The 19,434-nt window shown below is 45.3% G+C and overlaps 1 protein-coding gene across 1 annotated transcript; it reads left to right on the top strand.

The window, feature by feature from the left end:
- The first annotated feature begins 320 nt into the window (after nt 1-320).
- On the top strand, nt 321-15,805 carry LOC129159990 (E3 ubiquitin-protein ligase TRIM45). The gene is made up of 8 exons (XM_070547856.1): nt 321-1,008; nt 9,679-9,967; nt 10,083-10,228; nt 13,299-13,615; nt 14,674-14,803; nt 14,900-15,014; nt 15,102-15,228; nt 15,489-15,805. Exons 1-8 carry the CDS (start codon nt 554-556, stop codon nt 15,641-15,643), a joined length of 1,734 nt encoding a protein of 577 aa, XP_070403957.1. The 5' UTR covers nt 321-553; the 3' UTR covers nt 15,644-15,805.
- The last annotated feature ends 3,629 nt before the right edge of the window (nt 15,806-19,434 follow it).

Below are 19,434 nucleotides of genomic sequence, written 5' to 3'. Positions count from 1 at the left end.
CCAATCCGTAACTTTCCTCTTCAGCCAAAAGAACCAACGACAAGCTGGATAAAATCTGTTGCTGTTCCAACTGCTGCAACGGTTCATTTCACAATAAAAGCTGAACCATCACGACCCAGGTTTGGGTCTCGCTAGATGCCAACAAACTGTCGTGACCTGGGAGTATCTCAAGACTGGTGGTCGGCTGCCGTGGCTCTTCTACATGCTCCGGCTCCACAAGGTCAAGCTGGACCTCTACACCTCCTGATCTAGACGGGTACGTCTAGATCAGGAACTGGGAGCCGCCCATTGGTTTGTCAGGGTGAAGTTCGTATGTCCCAGGCGTCTCTGAACACGTCACCGAACTTTTTCGAAGGGGCTGTTGAGGTGAAGAAAAGTGGTTTATTAGTGTGGGGCGTTTAATATGTCGCAGGTTATCGCGTGAGAAGCGGATTATATAGCTATCTGGACATGCTCCAAAAGACTTTACGGAAGTTTTCCAGCTTTGACAACTTTGCTGAGCTGGGTGTTTGACTGCTCTGATTTCTGTACCTGGACTCGTTCAAAGCGAACCATGTCGCAGCCGGAGCAGAAAGAGCCCACCCTGAGCTCGGATGCACCTAAACCCGCTCCGGTGAACCCCAGAGCGGTCTGTAGCGTGTGTAAACGCCTTTACCGGGACCCTAAAATCCTCCCCTGCCTTCACACGTTCTGCTCCGACTGCATCGGCCAGCTGGAGGCGTTCTCGGTGTCTTCTCGTGGGAACGGGAGTTGCGGAGAGGCGGTGAAGACAAGCCGACAAAGCGTCACAACAACGGTACTGTGTCCCGAGTGTGACTCCGAAGTGGACCTCCCTCAGCAGGGTCCGGCCGGACTGAGTACAGACCACCTGGCGCTGGACGAAGTGTTCCTGGAGACCCTGGTGACCAACGGCCCGCTGGGATGCGACCTGTGCGGGGAAGGAGGCGCTGAGAGCCGCTGTGAGGTCTGCTCGGTCAACCTTTGCGAGTTCTGCTGCCAAGCTCACAGGTGGAGTAGGCCCAGACCTCCTAGCTTCATGTCTATTTATGTCACAATCAGATTGAAAAGTTTAGCCCACAGGTGGTGCACATTCTCACAAGCTCCTCATCTTCCTTCTCTGCTGTGCTACAGCTCTTGGGATAGAACCTTTCTAGAGTTGAAACAAAATCCAAATACCTCTAGTTTGGTACTAAAAATCACATTTTTTAAAACATAGATATTGAGTTGGAGAACATTTCAGAGTCCGACTTTTAAAGAGACTGCAGATATTGAGTTTTAGTAGCCGGAGGTAGAATTTATCTGCTTGGTGTTGATTAAAACTTCTGAGGATACCGTGAATCCTCTAATACAGGCCCGGGCCTGTATTTGACTCGAGCTCATCAAGCTCCAGGCCTTTATTGGAAGGGGGGCCAGTGTCACGTTCCCCACTCATGTGTGGCCGTAAATGTGCTGTTTTCTTTTTATTATTATTATTGTGTTTGTTTAAAATGGCGCATTTAAGTTCTAAACAGTTAAGGACACACCGGCGCAAGACATCGCTGGAGGGTGGCGTCCCCGTTGCTGTGGAGACGTGCCGGGATTCCCTCGCTGCGGACGTTCTCTCCGATGACGTCACGGGGAAATCTCCGCTCCGAATTGCTGCAGTCACACCTGCAGCTCATCTTGGACTGAGTGTGTTTGTTCCCGAGAGGGGATAAAAGGAACGCTGGATACACGCCCGGGGAGCTACTCCTAACCCATGAGTAGTCTCCATTTCTGCTCTGTTCTGAACACCCTGACTTTAGAATACAATTGTGCGCGCGTTTAGAGGAAAGCCTCTGCATGGTATTCTGTTTAAGCTTGAGTCAGTGGTTTGTAGCCAATTGCTTCACTCTAGTATATGTGCCTGGACAGAAAACTAAGTATTCTCTGTTCTTTAAAAGGTTCTTTTGTTTGGCTTCAGAGAGCCGTTTGGGTTACAGAAACTCTTACCAGCCCAAGTAACTATTTCATTTTAAAAGCTACCTGAGACCTGTTGATTAGTCTGTTTTCCAGCTTTTAATTAAAAGCTGTGATTTTTCTTTATTAACTGTTTATTTGACTCAGGCGTTTTCTTTGTTGGGCTGTGTCTAGTAGATTGTGTTAGAACCTCCAGCCCCAAGAACATGTGTAAGTTGTGTAACAAAAATAAGGTGTGTTTTGATTAAATAAGGAACATATTTTTATACCCAGGTTTCTTTCTCATCTGTTCTCATCTTTTCTCTGTCCTCTTAGCTTCAAAAAGGGGTAAAGCATAAGTAAAAACCTAACAAGTGGGGGCTCATCCGGGATTTTTGTCTTCTGCTACTACTCCTCCTTTTCCTCTTTTCTATTGCTGTTGCTAATCTTTGCTTGGGTAGAGAAAATATTTTTCCGTGCAATAACATGTCTGGGTTTGAGTTGCAGGCCTTCCTAGAGTCCCCTTCCCGTAGACAACTGGAGACATGTCGGAAACAGGATCTATTGGAGGTAGCTGCTCACTTGGGTCTCCCTGGTGCTCAGCAAATGCTGAAGAAGGACCTTAAGGAGCAGATCGTGCTCACCATGGAACAGCTAAAGATGCTATCTCCTTTGTCTGATCCTGCTGTTTTGCCTTCACAGCTAAAGGGGGACATTGATGAAGGTGAAGAGGATGCTGATGGCGCCACAGCGGGTGGTGGAGAAAAGGATCCGGCTGATGGGAGACAAACTCCAAAAAGGAGTGAGGGACAAAAGACTCCTCCATTATCTCTCCCTCGTTATGACCCGTCTTCCTCAGAGTCCAGGACCAGTTCTCCTGACACCGCCCGGCTACAATTGCGGTTGGCTCGTTTGAAGCAGGAGGCAGAGGACAAGCAGCGGCAGAGGGACTTTGAAATGCGGAAGCTAGAACTGGAAGCTGAAACGAAGATTAGGCTCCGACGGTTGGAGCTGGAGATACAGGCGCAACAGCCAGTCCACAGAAGGGACGTGCCTGACACAGGACTGGGGATGGTTCCTGAGCGGCCGGATGTCGGGAAGTGCATGACGCTGATGCCACCATTCCGGGAGGCCGAAGTGGACAGCTACTTCACCGCGTTTGAGCGCTTAGCGACGGCGCTCTGTTGGCCGCGGGAAGTATGGCCTCTTCTTTTACAATGCAAATTGAGTGGGAAGGCGCAACAGGTAATGGCATCTCTGTCTGTACAAGATAGTTCTGACTATGATACAGTTAAAGAAGCTGTGTTGCACGCATATGAACTTGTACCTGAGGCTTACCGTCAGAAATTTAGGTCTCTAAGAAAAAGGGATGGGTCTCAGACATTTGTGGAGTTTTCTAGCGAAAAAAGCTTATTGTTTGATAAATGGGTTTTGGCGTCTAAAGTAACTACGATATCAGAGCTGAAGGAGCTGATTCTTCTTGAAGAATTCAAGCGTTGTTTACCGGAAAGGATTGTTTTGTATCTAAACGAACAAAAGGTGACAACTTTGTCTGCTGCTGCCATTTTGGCTGATGAGTTTGCTCTTACACATTGTATTAAAGTTGAAGACAGAGTACGACACGAAAGACACTATGCTGTGAAACCAAGAACGCCAGGAATTTCTGGTATGAGAAGTCCTCCACGCTGTTTTTATTGTCACAAACCAGGACATGGGGTTAAGGATTGTTTACTTTTGAAAAAGAAAAAGGACAGATCTGATTCAGAGCGGGAGGTTGCCTTTCTTTCTCAAACTTTGCCCAAATCTAGCAGGAAGATGTTAGACAAGACCTTTGAGCCATTTGTGTTCAGTGGTTCAGTGAGTCTGGGTGACAATGAAACGTGTTCAGTGCCAGTGAAAATTCTTAGAGACACTGGTGCCTCACAGACCCTTATTTTGAACAGTGTGCTACCATTTAATGACACAAGTTTCACAAATGTCTCTGTCCTGTTAAAAGGATTAACGTCAGAGGTTGTTTCATGCCCCTTACATGAGATAAACCTTAACAGCGAACTCGTGTCTGGGAGGTTTAAAGTGGCTGTTTGTTCGGCTCTGCCCGTTGCTGGCATTGCTCTACTCTTGGGCAATGATATTGCAGGAGGCGCTGTTGTGCCCACACCTCAGGTGTTGGAAAACCCTATGATTTTGGAGTGTAGTAAATCACCGCCAGGTATCTCACCTGCTTGTGTAGTCACAAGATCAAGTGCTAAAAAGGATGTTGAGAATCTACTGAATGTGTCCGCCTTGTTTGAAGGGTCTGGAACCCGGCCTTTGTTTCATGATCAGCCTCAGGAAACAGTTCCTGTGGAAGATGTCCCAGAAGATTCTTCAGAAAGTCAAGATGATAAAGATCTGATTTCCCAAACTACATTGATTACAGAACAGAAAAGGGACAAAGCGTTGGATAAGTGTTTCTCTGCTGTAAGTGATTCTGAAGAAAAACCTGTAGGATATTACCTTCAAGAAGGTGTTTTAATGAGGTATTGGAGAAATCCCAGAGCGGAAAAGGCTCCCTGGGGTAGAGTAAGCCAGGTTGTCATCCCTCACTGTTTTCGACATCAAATCATAGCCCTTGCTCATGAAAGCAAATGGTCAGGTCATTTGGGTATTAAGAAAACTTACCTTGCTGTGTTGGATCATTTCTTTTGGCCAGGGATGAAGAAAGATGTTGCTACGTTTTGTAAACAGTGCCATACCTGCCAACTGGTGGGAAAGCCTAACCAACCCATTACCAAAGTGCCTTTATCCCCAATCCCAGTAATAGGAAATCCATTTGACCACATTGTTGTTGACTGTGTGGGTCCACTGCCCCGCACGCAAACAGGAAAGAAATACATGTTAACCATAATGTGTCGAGCTACTCGTTTTCCAGAAGCCATCCCATTGTCTTCTGTTACAACTAAGTCCGTCATTAAAGCTCTGAATGGGTTTTTCTCACTTTTCGGGTTGCCAAGGGTTATTCAAACTGACCAAGGCTCAAACTTTACGTCCGACCTGTTTAAAAAGGTGGCAGAATCATTAGGAGTTAAACATATCATGTCATCACCCTACCATCCTGAGTCACAAGGTGTGTTGGAGCGTTGGCACCAAACCTTCAAGAGCATGCTGAGGAAGTATTGCTACAGTACTGGTCGTCAGTGGGATGAGGGAGTCCCATTTTTACTGTTTGCAGCTAGAGAAGCGTCCCAAGAGTCATTGGGGTACAGTCCTGCTCAGCTTGTGTTTGGCCACACCCCCAGAGGTCCGTTGCAAGCTTTGAAAGAGCGCTTTTTACGGTCTCCAAGTTCTAAGAAAGCCAAGGTGACTCGGTATGTCAAACTGTTCAGGAGTCGTCTGCGTCATGCCAATGAAGTGGCTCGTGAGCATCTTAAACACGCTCAGAGTTCCATGAAAGTTAGCTTTGATAAAAGGTCTAAACATCGTGAACATTTTCCTGGAGATCAGGTTCTAGTTTTAACGCAGACATCAGGGGATTCTATGACCACGCGTTTTGAGGGTCCGTTTGAGGTTAGTCATAAAGTTGGCAACAACACCTATGCCATAAAAACACCAAAACGTAGAGGATCTGTGCGTGTGTGTCATAGCAACTTGCTAAAACCCTATGTTTCTCAGGTTACCCTTCAGAAGGTGTCCAGTGATGCCCCGGTGTGCGCAGCTGGTGTCATCTCAACATCTCTGAATCCAGAGGAGCAAGGAACAAGTTCTTTTGCCATTATGAGTCCCCGCCTGACAAACTCGGCGGCGTTGAGTAAGCTGGATGAAAAATTATCACATTTGGACAGTGGACAACGTGGTGACCTATATGTGCTCGTTAACTCTCATTTGAGTTTGTTTTCAGATATTCCTACTCGTACAACTGTGTGTTATCATGATGTAGTTCTTACAGAGCCCACACCTATTAAGCAGCATCCTTATAGGGTTAGTCCGGATAAGAGAGCACTGATGAAGCAGGAAACCGACTACTTGATACGGAATGGGTTGGCCATTCCAAGCTGTAGTCCATGGAGTTCCCCGTGCTTGATCGAGAGGAAACCTGATGGTTCCCCACGATTCATCACTGACTACAGAAAGGTGAATGTAGTGACAGTCTCTGATTCTTACCCTTTGCCTAGAATTGATGATTGCATCGATAGGGTGGGGATGTCAACCTTTGTTACCAAGATTGACCTATTGAAAGGTTATTGGCAGGTTCCTTTAACCGATGCAGCATCAGAGATTTCGGCTTTTGTCACACCAGACGCATTTTTGCAGTATACTGTCATGCCATTTGGCATGAAAAATGCTCCTGCCACTTTCCAGCGTCTTATTAATACGGTGACAGCTGGTTTGGATTGTTGCAGTGCTTACCTGGATGACCTTGTTGTCCATACTACTTCGTGGGAAGACCACATGAAAACGTTGACAGAGTTATTTGATCGCTTAGCTGCTGCACGATTGACTGTAAACTTGGCTAAGTGTGAGTTTGTAAGAGCCACGGTCTCTTACTTGGGTAAAGAAGTGGGGCATGGTTTTGTGAGGATGCTTTCTGACAAAGTTAAATCAGTCTCTGAGTTCCCAGTTCCAAGGACCAGGAGGGAGCTACGACGTTTTTTGGGAATGGTCGGATATTACCGGTGTTTCTGTAACAACTTTGCTACGGTGGTCTGTCCTCTTACCCAATTATTAAGTCCCAAGGTCCCCTTTAAATGGAACCAGGAAGCTCAGGCAGCCTTTACTTCTTGCAAGCTTCTTTTGACCAATGCTCCTATCCTGAAAGCTCCAGACTTGGCTAAACCTTTCTTTATGGAAGTGGATGCGAGCCAGGTGGGAGCAGGAGCTGTTCTTTTGCAAAATGATGAGAATGGTTTGGTTCATCCTGTTGCTTATTTCTCAAAAAAGTTCAGCCCTTGTCAGACCCGTTATTCAACCGTAGAGAAGGAAACCTTGGCATTACTGATGGCATTACAACATTTCCATGTTTATGTAGGTTCTGGTGACAACCCCCTCACGGTTTATACAGACCATAACCCATTAACGTTTTTGGCCAGGATGTTTAATCACAACCAGCGATTGATGAGGTGGGCTCTATTGTTACAGGAGTTTCATCTGGTGATTAAGCATAAGAAGGGAACAGAGAATGTAATGGCTGACTGTTTGTCACGTGTTGCAGAAGTGGATGAAGGAAAGATAGAGTAGAGTAGAGTTCTGGAAAGTTTATTGTAAACAACAAACTTGGCAGGCCTCTATTTCTATTTGAGCAAAATGAACTAATGGTTCGCTGGAGTTTTTGACAATTAAAATTGCGCCCACATTTTCAAAGTTAAACACATTTCTTTTAACAACGGTAGTTTCTGCTTCAGCCCTCTCCCCCCTCCCCCTGCGCAGCGGCCGCAAACTCACTGATGCACCTGCAGCCTCTCAGAGTTCCTGCTGCTCTAAACATTAAAATAATTATTTCATTTTCTGTTCCTCACTTCTGATTACCTTCAATGGTGTCTGTTTGTTGCAACCAGCAGGTACAAAAACTAACTTGTTTTTATTTGACTATTTTTCTGTCCTGTCTGTTTATTATCTTCCTGCATCTCCTCTCAATCCTAAAAAAAACTGCTACCTGGGTTCATATATATTCACCTCATGAGTTACCTTTGAACTGCAGTTCTAAAAGATCTACCGACCGCAAAAACAGCGGAGCGCTTGCTGTTTGGCGGCTGTATCAGTGATCAGTGCGTCGGAGGACAAGGTGATGCGCGCAGCGCCCCGCTCCACAGCATGCAGCGAAACGCATCAGCCGCAAATAAAAGACAGAAAACATTAAAGGAAATGAACTGACATGAACGATCGCGTGTTAAATTAGTTTTTGAGGTGGCGACACCTGATTGTTACTGTGGCCGTGCTCAGGAGGCAGATCTACCGACCGCGAAAACAGCTGAGCGCTCCCTGCTGTGATCTGTGCGTCGGAGGACAAGGTGAAGCGCCCTGCTCCACAGCAGCGATACACATCAGGCGCAAATAAAAGACAGAAAACATTAAAGGAAATGAACCGACATGAACGATCGCGTGTCAGTACCTACGGTCTGGCACTTGAGTTTTACCCCCAAAAAGAGAATGTGATCATACGATAATTCAATAGGGAGCGTGGTTTCACAGACGCGGAAGTGATAGTGTCGGTGAAACGCCGGCTGATCTAGGAAACCCCCAAGCGTTCGAGCGTCAACGAAGTGACACGGAAATGCCGGGCTTTCCAGAAGTAAGTAAGATAACTTACTATGAGCTGATAGTTCGTTGGATTGATCGGTACGTTGGAAACTCTGATCGTGAATCTGAAGAAACGATGACTGAGTGGTGAGCTGGAAAGGCGACTTCCGTTTATACGTTTTTTACAATTTAATTTTAATGTAACGTGTGGTTGTGATAATATTTAACATACAAAACAAAAATAATGAGGAAATTATCATGTAGATAATAAAATCTTAAACCAAAACAGGAAATTGATGTTAACCTTTGACCTCATTTTCCACCTGCGAACGAGTGAAAGGTAGAGCTAGTGGTAAAATGGATCGGTTTTTGTTGCCCACATTTCCACGGGTTCAGTCAGAAACAAATGAATCTTTGGAAGTGATCTCAGACCCACAAAAACATACGGATCTGGATGAAGAGAGTCAACCCTCAACCGCCGCAGTAGTCGAGGGTTTTGCCGCTGGAAATGCTAACACTAACGTTAGCTTACCTTGCAACACTATAGATGGTTTTCTGTGTGGCTGTATGTGTTTATGATTTCATGGACAAGTCAGCGATTGTTCATATGTTTATGATGTATATTAATGATTGTTTCAGGTGTTGTTGAGGTTTTGTGCACGCATGTGTATCTGCTAGTGTTGAAGGTGTTTTAGAGAACAATAGGTACGCATGACCACTTCCTTCATAGCACCCTCAATAAAAAAACTAGCTCCTTCATAGCACCTGCAGAAAAAAAATTTCTGGAGCCGCCACTGCTCTAGCCTATTAAAGAAACAAAGTTCATCCTTCTAGATATGCATTTGGGGGCTGTGCAAAATCACAGAAGGCCACAAATAGCCCTACGGACATTCCTGATTTGGAGCCACTATATTAAAATGCACATGCCTAAAATGTATCTAAACAAAAGCTGAGCCACTACTATCCAAACGGGGTTAGAACTTGTATAAATGTGCTTTTCATGAACCTCGGGGCATGGGAATGTACAAAATAATATCTCTGGAAGCTTTACTACAGGTCAGTTGATGCATGTCATAAACGGTTCAGTGGGTTTTGCCCTCATTCTATCACCTTTGTTGAGCTGATCATTTTTTCAAAACACCTTCAGACTAGCCTTCAGAAGGACAATATGAACATGTTTACAAAGTTTAATGTGAAAACATTTCAATAAGAATACACACTTTTGTTAACTAACTTGTTTAGGTAGTAATTTAGAACAAATAGTTGAATTACACGGCCTTAGTTTGTCTCATTTTGTCCAGATGCTCTCACCCTAACACTCAACAAAGCGTTTGTGTTGATCCAGGGCATGGCCCGTCCACTTAAACCCTCAAGAACTCAGTTAAGCAACAAAGATTAATACTAAAGTGTTCAGAGAATCTTCAGCAAAGCTGAAACCTTCCTTTGTATTTTGATTTGTCATTAATGTGGGAGTTACTGCCACCTAGTGGTGTGGTGCTCATGAGCCTATCCAGATGTGTGAAAACCTGCTCTCTGCATCGTGTCCAGACGTCAGAAGCGAACAGCGTCTCACTCTGTTCAGGCGGTGGAGGACCTGAAGGCTCGTGGACGTCTTGGTCGTCCCATCCTCTGCTCTCTTCACCCCGGCCAGGAGCTCAGGCTCTTCTGTCAGCTCTGCGACCTACCCGTATGTCTGGACTGCGCTTCCACGCTGCACAGAGACCACCACTGCTGTCCTACGCACGACGTCATCGACCATCACGGTGACCGTATTCGAGATCTGGTCAGCACGCGTCTACGACCCCGACTGGAGCAGATGGAGGAAGTTCTACAGAAGGTTCAGAGAGGCCGTCTCTAAGCCCATTCTTTTGTTATCTAAAACACACTTGGTGGTGCGGCTTGTTAAGCTTTGTTTTTTATTTTGTTTAATTTTTCCTGATATCCTGCTTCAGGTGGAAACTTCCCAGGAGAATTTGAAGGTACGGGTCGAGGCAACAGCCAGTGAGATCAGAGCCTTTGCTCGAGGCTACGCCAGCGCTGTGGAGGCCCATTGTCTGTCTCTGCTGCGGCGCCTAGAGGAGCTTCAGGTCCAGCGCAGGTACGACGGGGTTTCCGCGCAGTAGTAGCAACCAGGGCTGCTCGATTATGGCAGACATGATCATCACGATTATTTAACTGAAACTGAGATCTTGATTATTTAAGATGATTTTTAAATTAATGTTGATTTTATGTTTATATGTTTGTATTTGCTCATATGATTGCACAATCAGAGAGAAAAAAACATGAAAAATAGAAAGAAACAAGGTAATCGCAAAAACAACTGATTCCTAGTACAAAGGAGCCGATACACTTGCTCATGACTGAAGGAGTTTAACCCTCCACCCCGTCTCACGGCGCGTGCCGCGCACGCACATTTTCTCAGCGGCTTGGGAGCTAGGCCTTAGAGCCGTTTCATTTTGTAAACGAAACACTTCACTACAGCATTCCCTTCCGAATGTCCAGAAGGACGCTCTGACCTGCAGGAATTATAAGCGACAGTAGAAAGTAGCTAAGGGTTACCAGAAGTGTTTTGTAATGATTTAAATTACATGTTATTTAATAAGCCATAAGCCATATGATTCCATAGTAAATATGAAATCCACCTTATGGATCTGACTGTGGGTACTGTTTAACCAGAAGATTGGAACTTTTTATTGCAGGGATTAGATAACAGCTTCGAATTCACTCAGAGACAACAGAAGAGCGAGTCAAGTTTAAAAGTTTAAAGATTTATTACTAAACAAATTAAACTAGACTAACTTTAACACTAAATGTATGGTGTAACTAAGGTGAGTGAGACGGAGAATGGTGTAGTGTGGAATGTTGCTCAGAACCAGCAAATCCGAAGAAACGATTAGTTCTGAGGGGAAATGAAGGTGATGTCTTCGCATTAAGCTTTGGTTAGAAGGTTCATAAACACATTCAACGCCATTTGTCGGTCTACGTACCCGTCTAGATCAGGAGGTGTAGAGGTCCAGCTTGACCTTGTGGAGCCGGAGCATGTAGAAGAGCCACGGCAGCCGACCACCAGTCTTGAGATACTCCCAGGTCACGACAGTTTGTTGGCATCTAGCGAGACCCAAACCTGGGTCGTGATGGTTCAGCTTTTATTGTGAAATGAACCGTTGCAGCAGTTGGAACAGCAACAGATTTTATCCAGCTTGTCGTTGGTTCTTTTGGCTGAAGAGGAAAGTTACGGATTGGCCACTCCGACAACTTCTCTAGAACGCTTTGAACTGGCGTTGGAGATGGCGCGGCCAAAATTGGAGACCCGGCCTTTAATTGAATGCCTGCCTGTATTAGAGGATTTACGATATATATTTGGAGAACACTGTTGCTACACTTACTGCTTGTTTTACTGACGAGAGAGGTGAATGTTCAGCTGCATCCGTGGCGAGTGGCGTGTCAGATGGTTCGCTGAACGTGACAGAAGCGGCAGCTGCAGGAGCTGATTGTCGGCTCAGGAGAGTGTCCAGCGTCTCTCGTCTCTCCGAGGGTGTTTAGGCCCCTTGTGTGGGAAAATGGCCAGTAAAGCATTTAGTTTCTGCCCTCTCTTATACCCAGCCGCTCCGGTGAGCTCTTAAAGTATTTGTGGTTGACTATAAGCCTCAAACGCATCAGGAGAAAAATGTTGGGAACACAGCCTTCTTTTAGAATTCTGAAACTTTCTTTGGGAAGTTGTGTCCGTCCACAGGCATCTTCCCACTGCTTTCTCCTCTTCTTGCCAGTGGGAAAGCTGTGTAAAGTCACATCACTCCCCTTGTTGCCCTCTGACTGGAAATTACATCCAAAAGCAGCACAATGCAGCATTTTACTTAATAATTAATACAGTGAGCGCGTAAACAAACACTAGCGTCAATAGCTATTCTTCCAAGTGCAGCCAATATCCGTCATTGCCCCTAGAGTGCATTGCATGCAGAAAGCATGGCGTCCTGCATATGTCAAAAAATGTACTTAATATTTTAGATATATAAATAAACGGCTATATTTTGTGTGTTTCTAACAACATAGTTTGATACAACAGAAAACTTGTGGCTTATTAGGGCATCCACGTCCTCTTAGCCGGAGTTCCTTTTAAGATGGTGACTTCACATTTCTGTTTATAAATGTTCTTCTGTAGCCGACAAACAGCTAAAACATGTTGTTTTACAAGTATTATTCTCATGTCATGTTTTGTTCTCATATATTTATATCTTAGAGACTTACTTGTTCGTGAAAAGTTCATCAACTCTGCATCAGTCGAGGTATTCCTTAAATTTGAAGCATCTAAGCGGTAGTCTAATGATATTGGTTAGTTCTGGTCTGCACTCCGTTTCCTATTGCACAGAGCTCTGTGGGGCAGGGGGCGTGGTTAGCAAAAACAAAAAAAACTTGTCTTAGTTTCTACATTACATCACAGTACATGATGAGATAATCACTTTTACGGATTTCTGACAATCATACATCATTTCTGAAAGGGGAAAAGCTACTTTAAGGCCCTCGAGGCTAATAAATAAGTTTGGTAGTAACATTTTCTCTGCCCTTAATTATATTAATGTTTTTTTGTTTGGTTTTAAGCTCTTTAAACTAAACATCTACGAGTGGGACTTGAGTAAAACATTAATCTAAATGATGCGTTCAATTCCCACCCCTGAACAATCGTATTAACCGCGTTCGTGAAGCTCTTCTAACCAGAACAGAAAGAATGAAGTGATAAAAACATCAAAGCTAAACAGGAAGTGAATGCTTAGGAAACATTTATCCACCCGTCTTCTGCTGCTCAGCTGGAACTGATTGGTGGAAAACGGCCTAATCAGAGATCCCCTTTTTCCCAGTATCCTGCTTATCATTTGATTTTTCCTACTCGGAGGTGGGGATTTCCGAGGACAAATCAAATGCACAGTTTGTCTGGCCATGACCCACACAGCCGTGGGACGGAGTCTACAGTTGTCCTTCAGACTGTCTCTGCTACAGTGCAGAGTGGCTAGACCGGTCTGCAGAGCTAAATCTGTAGCGAGAACCAGAGTTTATGGAACTCCTTCCATTAATCATCCTATCAAATCTGACCCTGAGCAGCTGGTTATTCTTCAGTAACCTGTAACCTTTTAACAGCAGGACCACTGAACCCAAGCCTCATCTGTTTCCCACAGAAACGTCCTCCACCTGCAGAGCGTGCAGCTGCAGCAGGGCCTGCTGGATGTCCGAGGCAGTGTGGCGTTTGCCGAGCGCCTCCTGAGCTGTGGGTCTGACGCCGAGATCCTCAGCGCTAAAGGAGTGACTCTAAGACGACTCGCCAGCCTGGCAGAGAGAGGCTATAACCCTTGTCCAGCGGCGGTCGCCCCAGACGATAGCAGCAGCATTTGCTTCCTGCCCAGAGAGCCAGCCGGAGAGGTGGAGGGCTACCCAGTGGTGGGTGTGATTAACTGGAGGACGCTGGATGTCAGCAGGTGCACCATTGAAGGAGAAGGTAAACAAAGGCAAAGTGGTGTTCTGTCTGTGTTCCTGTAAGATAAAGAGAAGGTGATCTCGGGACTGGGTTTGCACATCCTGTTTTACTGGTCACAGAAACAAGTCAGTGGTCAGACTGAGCTGATAGACCAGTGGGCGTTCCAGAATTCCTCCTGAACCAAAGGAATGCCGGTGTGACTCAACATGCCTTCTGGGAATGTCCTTAGAGGATGCTGTCAGGTCCAGACATGTAGACAGAAAGCTTCAGGACACTTTCTGGAGACAGTCATTTATTTAGAGCAGACTCTTCAGAAGGTCTGGAAACAAAAACGTGTTCTACTCATGTTCTCACCTCAGGAACCCACAGTAGGTTTGCTCGGGTTATATATGGCCCGCGGGCCTTGACTCTGACATATGTGCTGTAAAGGGTTGTTTTAGCACACACTGGCTCAAGAAAGTGACTTGAAAATTTGCAAAGTATTTAAGCTTTAAGGCTTCACGACCTCAGAAATGTAAAAACTTTAACACAAATAATCGTTATTTCAGTTTTGACCCAAATTAATCATCTATCAGCGGTTTAACATCTGAGGCATCTCTGTCCACCGTTTCTGCAGTAGCAGCGGTTTCATCAACATCAGCGGCTTCAGGATCTCAGCTGCTTGTGGACAACACTGAGTGATCAGATAATCAGTCTGACAGATGTCCAGCGTGACATTAATCATTGATGCGAACACAAAGTCTGTCAGCAGTGACACGACTGCAGCAGCAGCTGGATGTCTCGAGTGAGTGAAAGCGGGAGAGTCTGGAAAACTGATCAGCATCCGGAGCTGATCTGGAAGCAGTTGGCAGCGTTAGGAAGGACGGGAGTCATGGGTGGGCTGGGGAATGAGAGTTAATTCCACATTACAGCAGGCTAAACATCCAAATCCACATTAAGAGTCAACAGCAGATCTTAAAAGAGCTTCCTGGCTGGTGCCCCTTACACATGAACAAGCTATGTTTAGATTTATCCTCTTAGTCCTGCAGTACATTGTCTGTGTTCAGCTGTGTGACCTTTAACCTTTAGCCTGGTTACAGGTCTGCGGCGGGGCAGCGAGGGCCAGCCGGGCCGTTTTAGCCTGGTGTGTCGAGACTCAGCCGGGGAGCAGATGGCTCGAGGAGGAGAGCAGGTCCTCGTCAGCATCGTCCACAAAGAGAAGAAGAACTGGTGAGGGCTCTGCCCGCCTCTGTGGGGGATGCTTTGTTGGTAATGATTATTTGGTATGTATACTTTATAATACCCATTAATGGTTGTGTCCTTCAGCGCTGTGGAGACGGTGGTGGTGGACAACGCTGATGGAACGTACAGCGTTTCATACAAGCCTGAGGAACCAGGACCTTACTCTGTGTGGGTTTGTGTCAAAGCCCAGCATGTGAAGGTACTAAGGGCTGCACCCAAACAAAGGATACAGGTAGACAGGTGCTGGACTCACCTGGAGCTCACAGCTCCCCTCTCCTCCCTGCAGGGTTCTCCGTTCCTGCTGAATGTGAAGAAGAAGTTCAGACACCACGGTGGGACGTTCCACTGCTGCTCCTTCTGCTCCAGTGGAGGAGCCAAAGAGGCAATCTGTGGCTGCGCAGGAACGATGTCAGGTACTGGGGACAAGTCCGCTCACACAGGAAGCTGTCACTGTGTCACACCTGGTCTTTGGTATCTTACCAAGATGTGGAAATGAAAAGTTCTAAACTTTTAGTTTGTAGCAGGCGCTCTATAAACACGAGCTAACGCTCCAACCATTCTATCTCTGTTGGGGTCATCATGAGGGTCTTTGTTGGCCTGATGAATGCGAGATGTTTCATTCACATGGACCAGAGCGTGAGCCCGTCTAGATGTCCTTCCTGTGTCTCTGCAGGAGGGTTTAAAGGCTGTGGTCACGGTCATAAGGGACATCCCGGGAAGCCCCACTGGTCCTGCTGCGGCAGCACCACTGAGAAGTCTGAGTGTTTACCTCCGAGCGTGTTGGCTGCTGTCTCTCCTCGTGGACATCTGCGCACCGTGGAGCTGTGAGGGACCCAGAGATGAGAACACAGATCCATCTATATTCTTGTCGTTGTTATAAACAACATTACAATGGAACAAATGCAGAGCTCTCAGTCAAAAACGGTCTGTTCTCTGGTGTTCACATGTCTGTGGACAATTATTTCACCTAAATGAAAATGTGAAATCATTCTTTACTTGTTTCCATCATATAGAGGATTTTTTAATAAATGACATCTAAAAAAAAACACTATTAAATACAGCCATGATGTGTTGAGCTCCACTGTATCCCCTCTGTGGGCAGATCATGGCTCAGAAGAACAACACATCTCCTGGTAGACCATGCTGACTAACACTAACCCAGCTGAATGTTGCCGACCACAGTCTCCTCCAGTAACTGTAACAGCCCAAACCACTACACCACCTCCACCTTGGGTCTAATCCTAACCCTGGCTCTAACGAGGTTACCCTAACCCAAACCACTACACCACCTCCACCTTGGGTCTAATCCTAACCCTGGCCCTAACAGGGTTACCCTAACCGAAACCACTACAACACCTCCACCTTGCTTTTGTTGTGGCTCTAATCCTAAAGGTTGGTTTATGCTTGACGCGTCCGTGAGGTCCGCACGGCTCCGCGCGGAAAAGTTGCGTCATTTTAACAACCACGCCCCTCCACCGCACCTCCGCACGGCCCAAAATTTCCGCAGCGCGCACCTAGGAAATTTTCTAACCACGCGGACGGTCGGACGCGGAAAAGCATGGCGGACCGGCAAGAACTAGTATGGCAGAGGTTCATAAATACAGACATTTGTGTGATTCAGCTCTCAGAGATCACCGCGATCAACATGTTGTTAATAATTCTTGGTGAGAAATAGCTCGCACTGTCAGAAAAGACAAGGACCCTGTTAAAAATGCTGGAATGCCATGTTGTAAACAACAGTAATTTTTACTTCTACTATGGTGTAGTGTTGGATGCATGTCGTAGAGCTCCATGCTGCCCCCTACAGTTTGGGAGAATATCGGCTCACCGCAGAGACAAGCCGCTTGAACCATAAACGCTGCAAGTTGTGAAGCGCGTTCCATCCGCGAGCCGCATCACCAAGCGGAAAGTAAATGCGTCAACCATAAACCAAGCTTAACCCTGGCTCAAACAGGGTTACCCTAACCCAAACCACTACACCACCTCCACCTTGCTAGTGTCTTGCCTCTAACAGGGTTTCTACACCAAAGAGGTTCCTGTGCTTGTCCTTAAAAAATAGTCTTGTGACCCATAATATCTGTCAGACAGATTAGACATACACGACTATTGTAAGAAAACCACCCATTTGTAGCTTTTCCCTCCCCCGCCCCCAAATTCCAGGATTTTAGGTAAGAACATATACAATTCTTGAAAGCAGAAAAACTGAATTTATTGGAGGAAAGAAGCTCTGAGTGTCTCTAAATGAGCTGCTGATCTGAGTAAAAGTGAAACCAACTCAGAGATTTTAGACTTGGAGCTCATGTTTTCCTCAGCTGTTCTCTTGGAACCAGCAGATGGTGCTGGGAGAACAGCCAGAGCTCTTGGTAATGGGAACACGAAGAACTGGTTCACTACTGGAACTGGAAAAAGTGGACCATCCATCCATTCCCAGTTGCTTAACCTTTTTTTCCTTTCAGGTTTTTATGCCATTAATTTGTGTTTTTTCAAGTAGTGCAGAATCACAAAGGTGGATCTGCACCAGAGTCAGCCCCGCCCATTCACGCAAACTCAGCCCAGCCCACTGACTTCTTCTGTTTGTTTTTTTTTTTTGTTTGTTTTGTTTTTTTACTTTATTGCAAACTAACCTGACCTACATGAACTACGGCTGTTACTAGTTTACAGTTGTTAATACTAAATTCCAATTAAGCAAGATAAGTATAATTTGCTACATGAAATGAAAGGTTCTTTTCAGCAAATTTCTGCCCACGGCCGCTCCGACAAAATGCGCCTAAACCAGGGTTTTAGGCTAACCGATTATTGTATGAGCTCTGGTAGTCCAGTGGTGTAACGGTCTGACTTATGCTTCGTTTTGCCCTCTGCTGACGCTGGTTTGACTCTCACTGGGGTCGGCAGTAATGTATTTAGCCAACTGAAACAGATTTTATTTATTAATATTTTAGTTTTATTGATTATTTTCTACAAAATATTTTATGTCTCTAAAAAGGTATTTGAATTTGGTTGTTTCTAAGCAGCATTTTAGTTTAAACTCTGGACCCACACTGGCTAAATAAACAAAGAAGGTAAAAACAAACTGATTAGTTGTTATATTTTAAACCGTTTACCAATAAAGGGTTGAAAACACAATATTGGCAAGAGTAGCTAGGAAAAAAAAAGTTGATGCCACGACCGGGAGGAGAACCTGCACAAAACTACACACCAGTCTGACACCATAGTCACCCCACCACTACATCTGTTACAGTATGGTTGGTGCCACGTATCCTATCTAGTGTGTCTTTGTAGACGGATGGATGGTTTTTCTGGCGGTGTCCCAGTAGAAGTCATTTCAGAAGTCATTTTTCAGAAAATCCACAGAATATCCAGATCTGAGAACCAAGACCAGACCTGCTTCAGGGGGAGAAGAAATGCACAGTAGTGGCTTACTTTCTTCCATTTGCAGGAAAAATCTTTACATTCAATTCAGTTCAGAAATACTTTATTAATCCCAGAGGGAAATTGATTGCTGTAGTAGCTCTGAATAATAATAATAATCAAGTCATCCAAGAGTTATTGTATATTACAATGGCTGTTGGCAGGAAGGATCTCCAGTAGCGGTCAGTGTTGCAGCCAAACTGAAGAAGCCTCTGACTGAAGGCACTCTTCCGTTGTCGGACAGTCTTGTGAAGAGAATGCTCAGGCTGATTTAAATCAGAATAAAATACAAACTTTAGGCTTCAGTTAAGCTGCGTGTTTGCGTGTATCTGATGTCGGCAACAGCCGGGAAACGTTTGTGTTTTCTGAAAATAAAATGTTGCTTTTATGTGAGATCAGCTGATGCTGTTTTAACCTCCAACCCTCTCCAAAGCTGCTCTGACTTCTCCAGAGGTTTTGACCCACCCACCCACTCCTTGTTGCAACATGAAAAATAAAGTTTTCACTCTCAGTCCTGCCTCGTGTGATCATTTAAAAATCATTATTCATGTTATTAAAGCATCTCAGATGAACACATGAAGACCCGCTCTGCAACCCTCCTCTTCCTCACATGCTGCAGTTTCTGTAGCACCTGTATTTTTGGGCTCCCATGTTCACTTCTTCATTATTGTCATTTTTTAACTAATTCTTAAACTTTTTCCTCCATTTTTGATTCTGGTCTTTTTAAGTAATTATTCAGTTTGTTCTGAAGTGGAATTACTCAGACTTTGATTTCCCGAGGGGGTCATGGAAAATCAGTCTGTTTCTTTGGGAGCAAAAGTGTTCCTGAGCAGACTTTTCCTGCGTCATTCTCTAGAAAGAAGAGATCATGATAAGACAAACCTGCTGGCTGTAGTATCATTAACACTTGCCCTGGCCAGCAGATGGCATCAGATAGTTTAAAATGACCCTGTCATGACCATTTAAATGTCTCCTGTTATGTTTTTATTAATGCATATCTTCCATGAGTAGCAGTGACATTTGATTGGAAGCTGTCCCAGAAGGACGCTCCAGCTGTCAGGAGCATCTCTGCTGGATCCAACAGGAAGCTCCAGCAGATTGGATCTGAGTGACTTCCTGATTACCGGGTAAAAGTCTGGGGAGGAGAGGTTAAAGAGCTGAGATTAGAGGTCTCACACACACACACAGGTGTGGGTTGTAGATGACGGAGT

The sequence above is a fragment of the Nothobranchius furzeri genome, unplaced genomic scaffold (genome assembly GCF_043380555.1).
Source record: "Nothobranchius furzeri strain GRZ-AD unplaced genomic scaffold, NfurGRZ-RIMD1 Scf059, whole genome shotgun sequence".
Lineage (NCBI taxonomy): Eukaryota > Metazoa > Chordata > Actinopteri > Cyprinodontiformes > Nothobranchiidae > Nothobranchius > Nothobranchius furzeri.
This window is presented reverse-complemented; position numbering and strand designations above follow the sequence as displayed.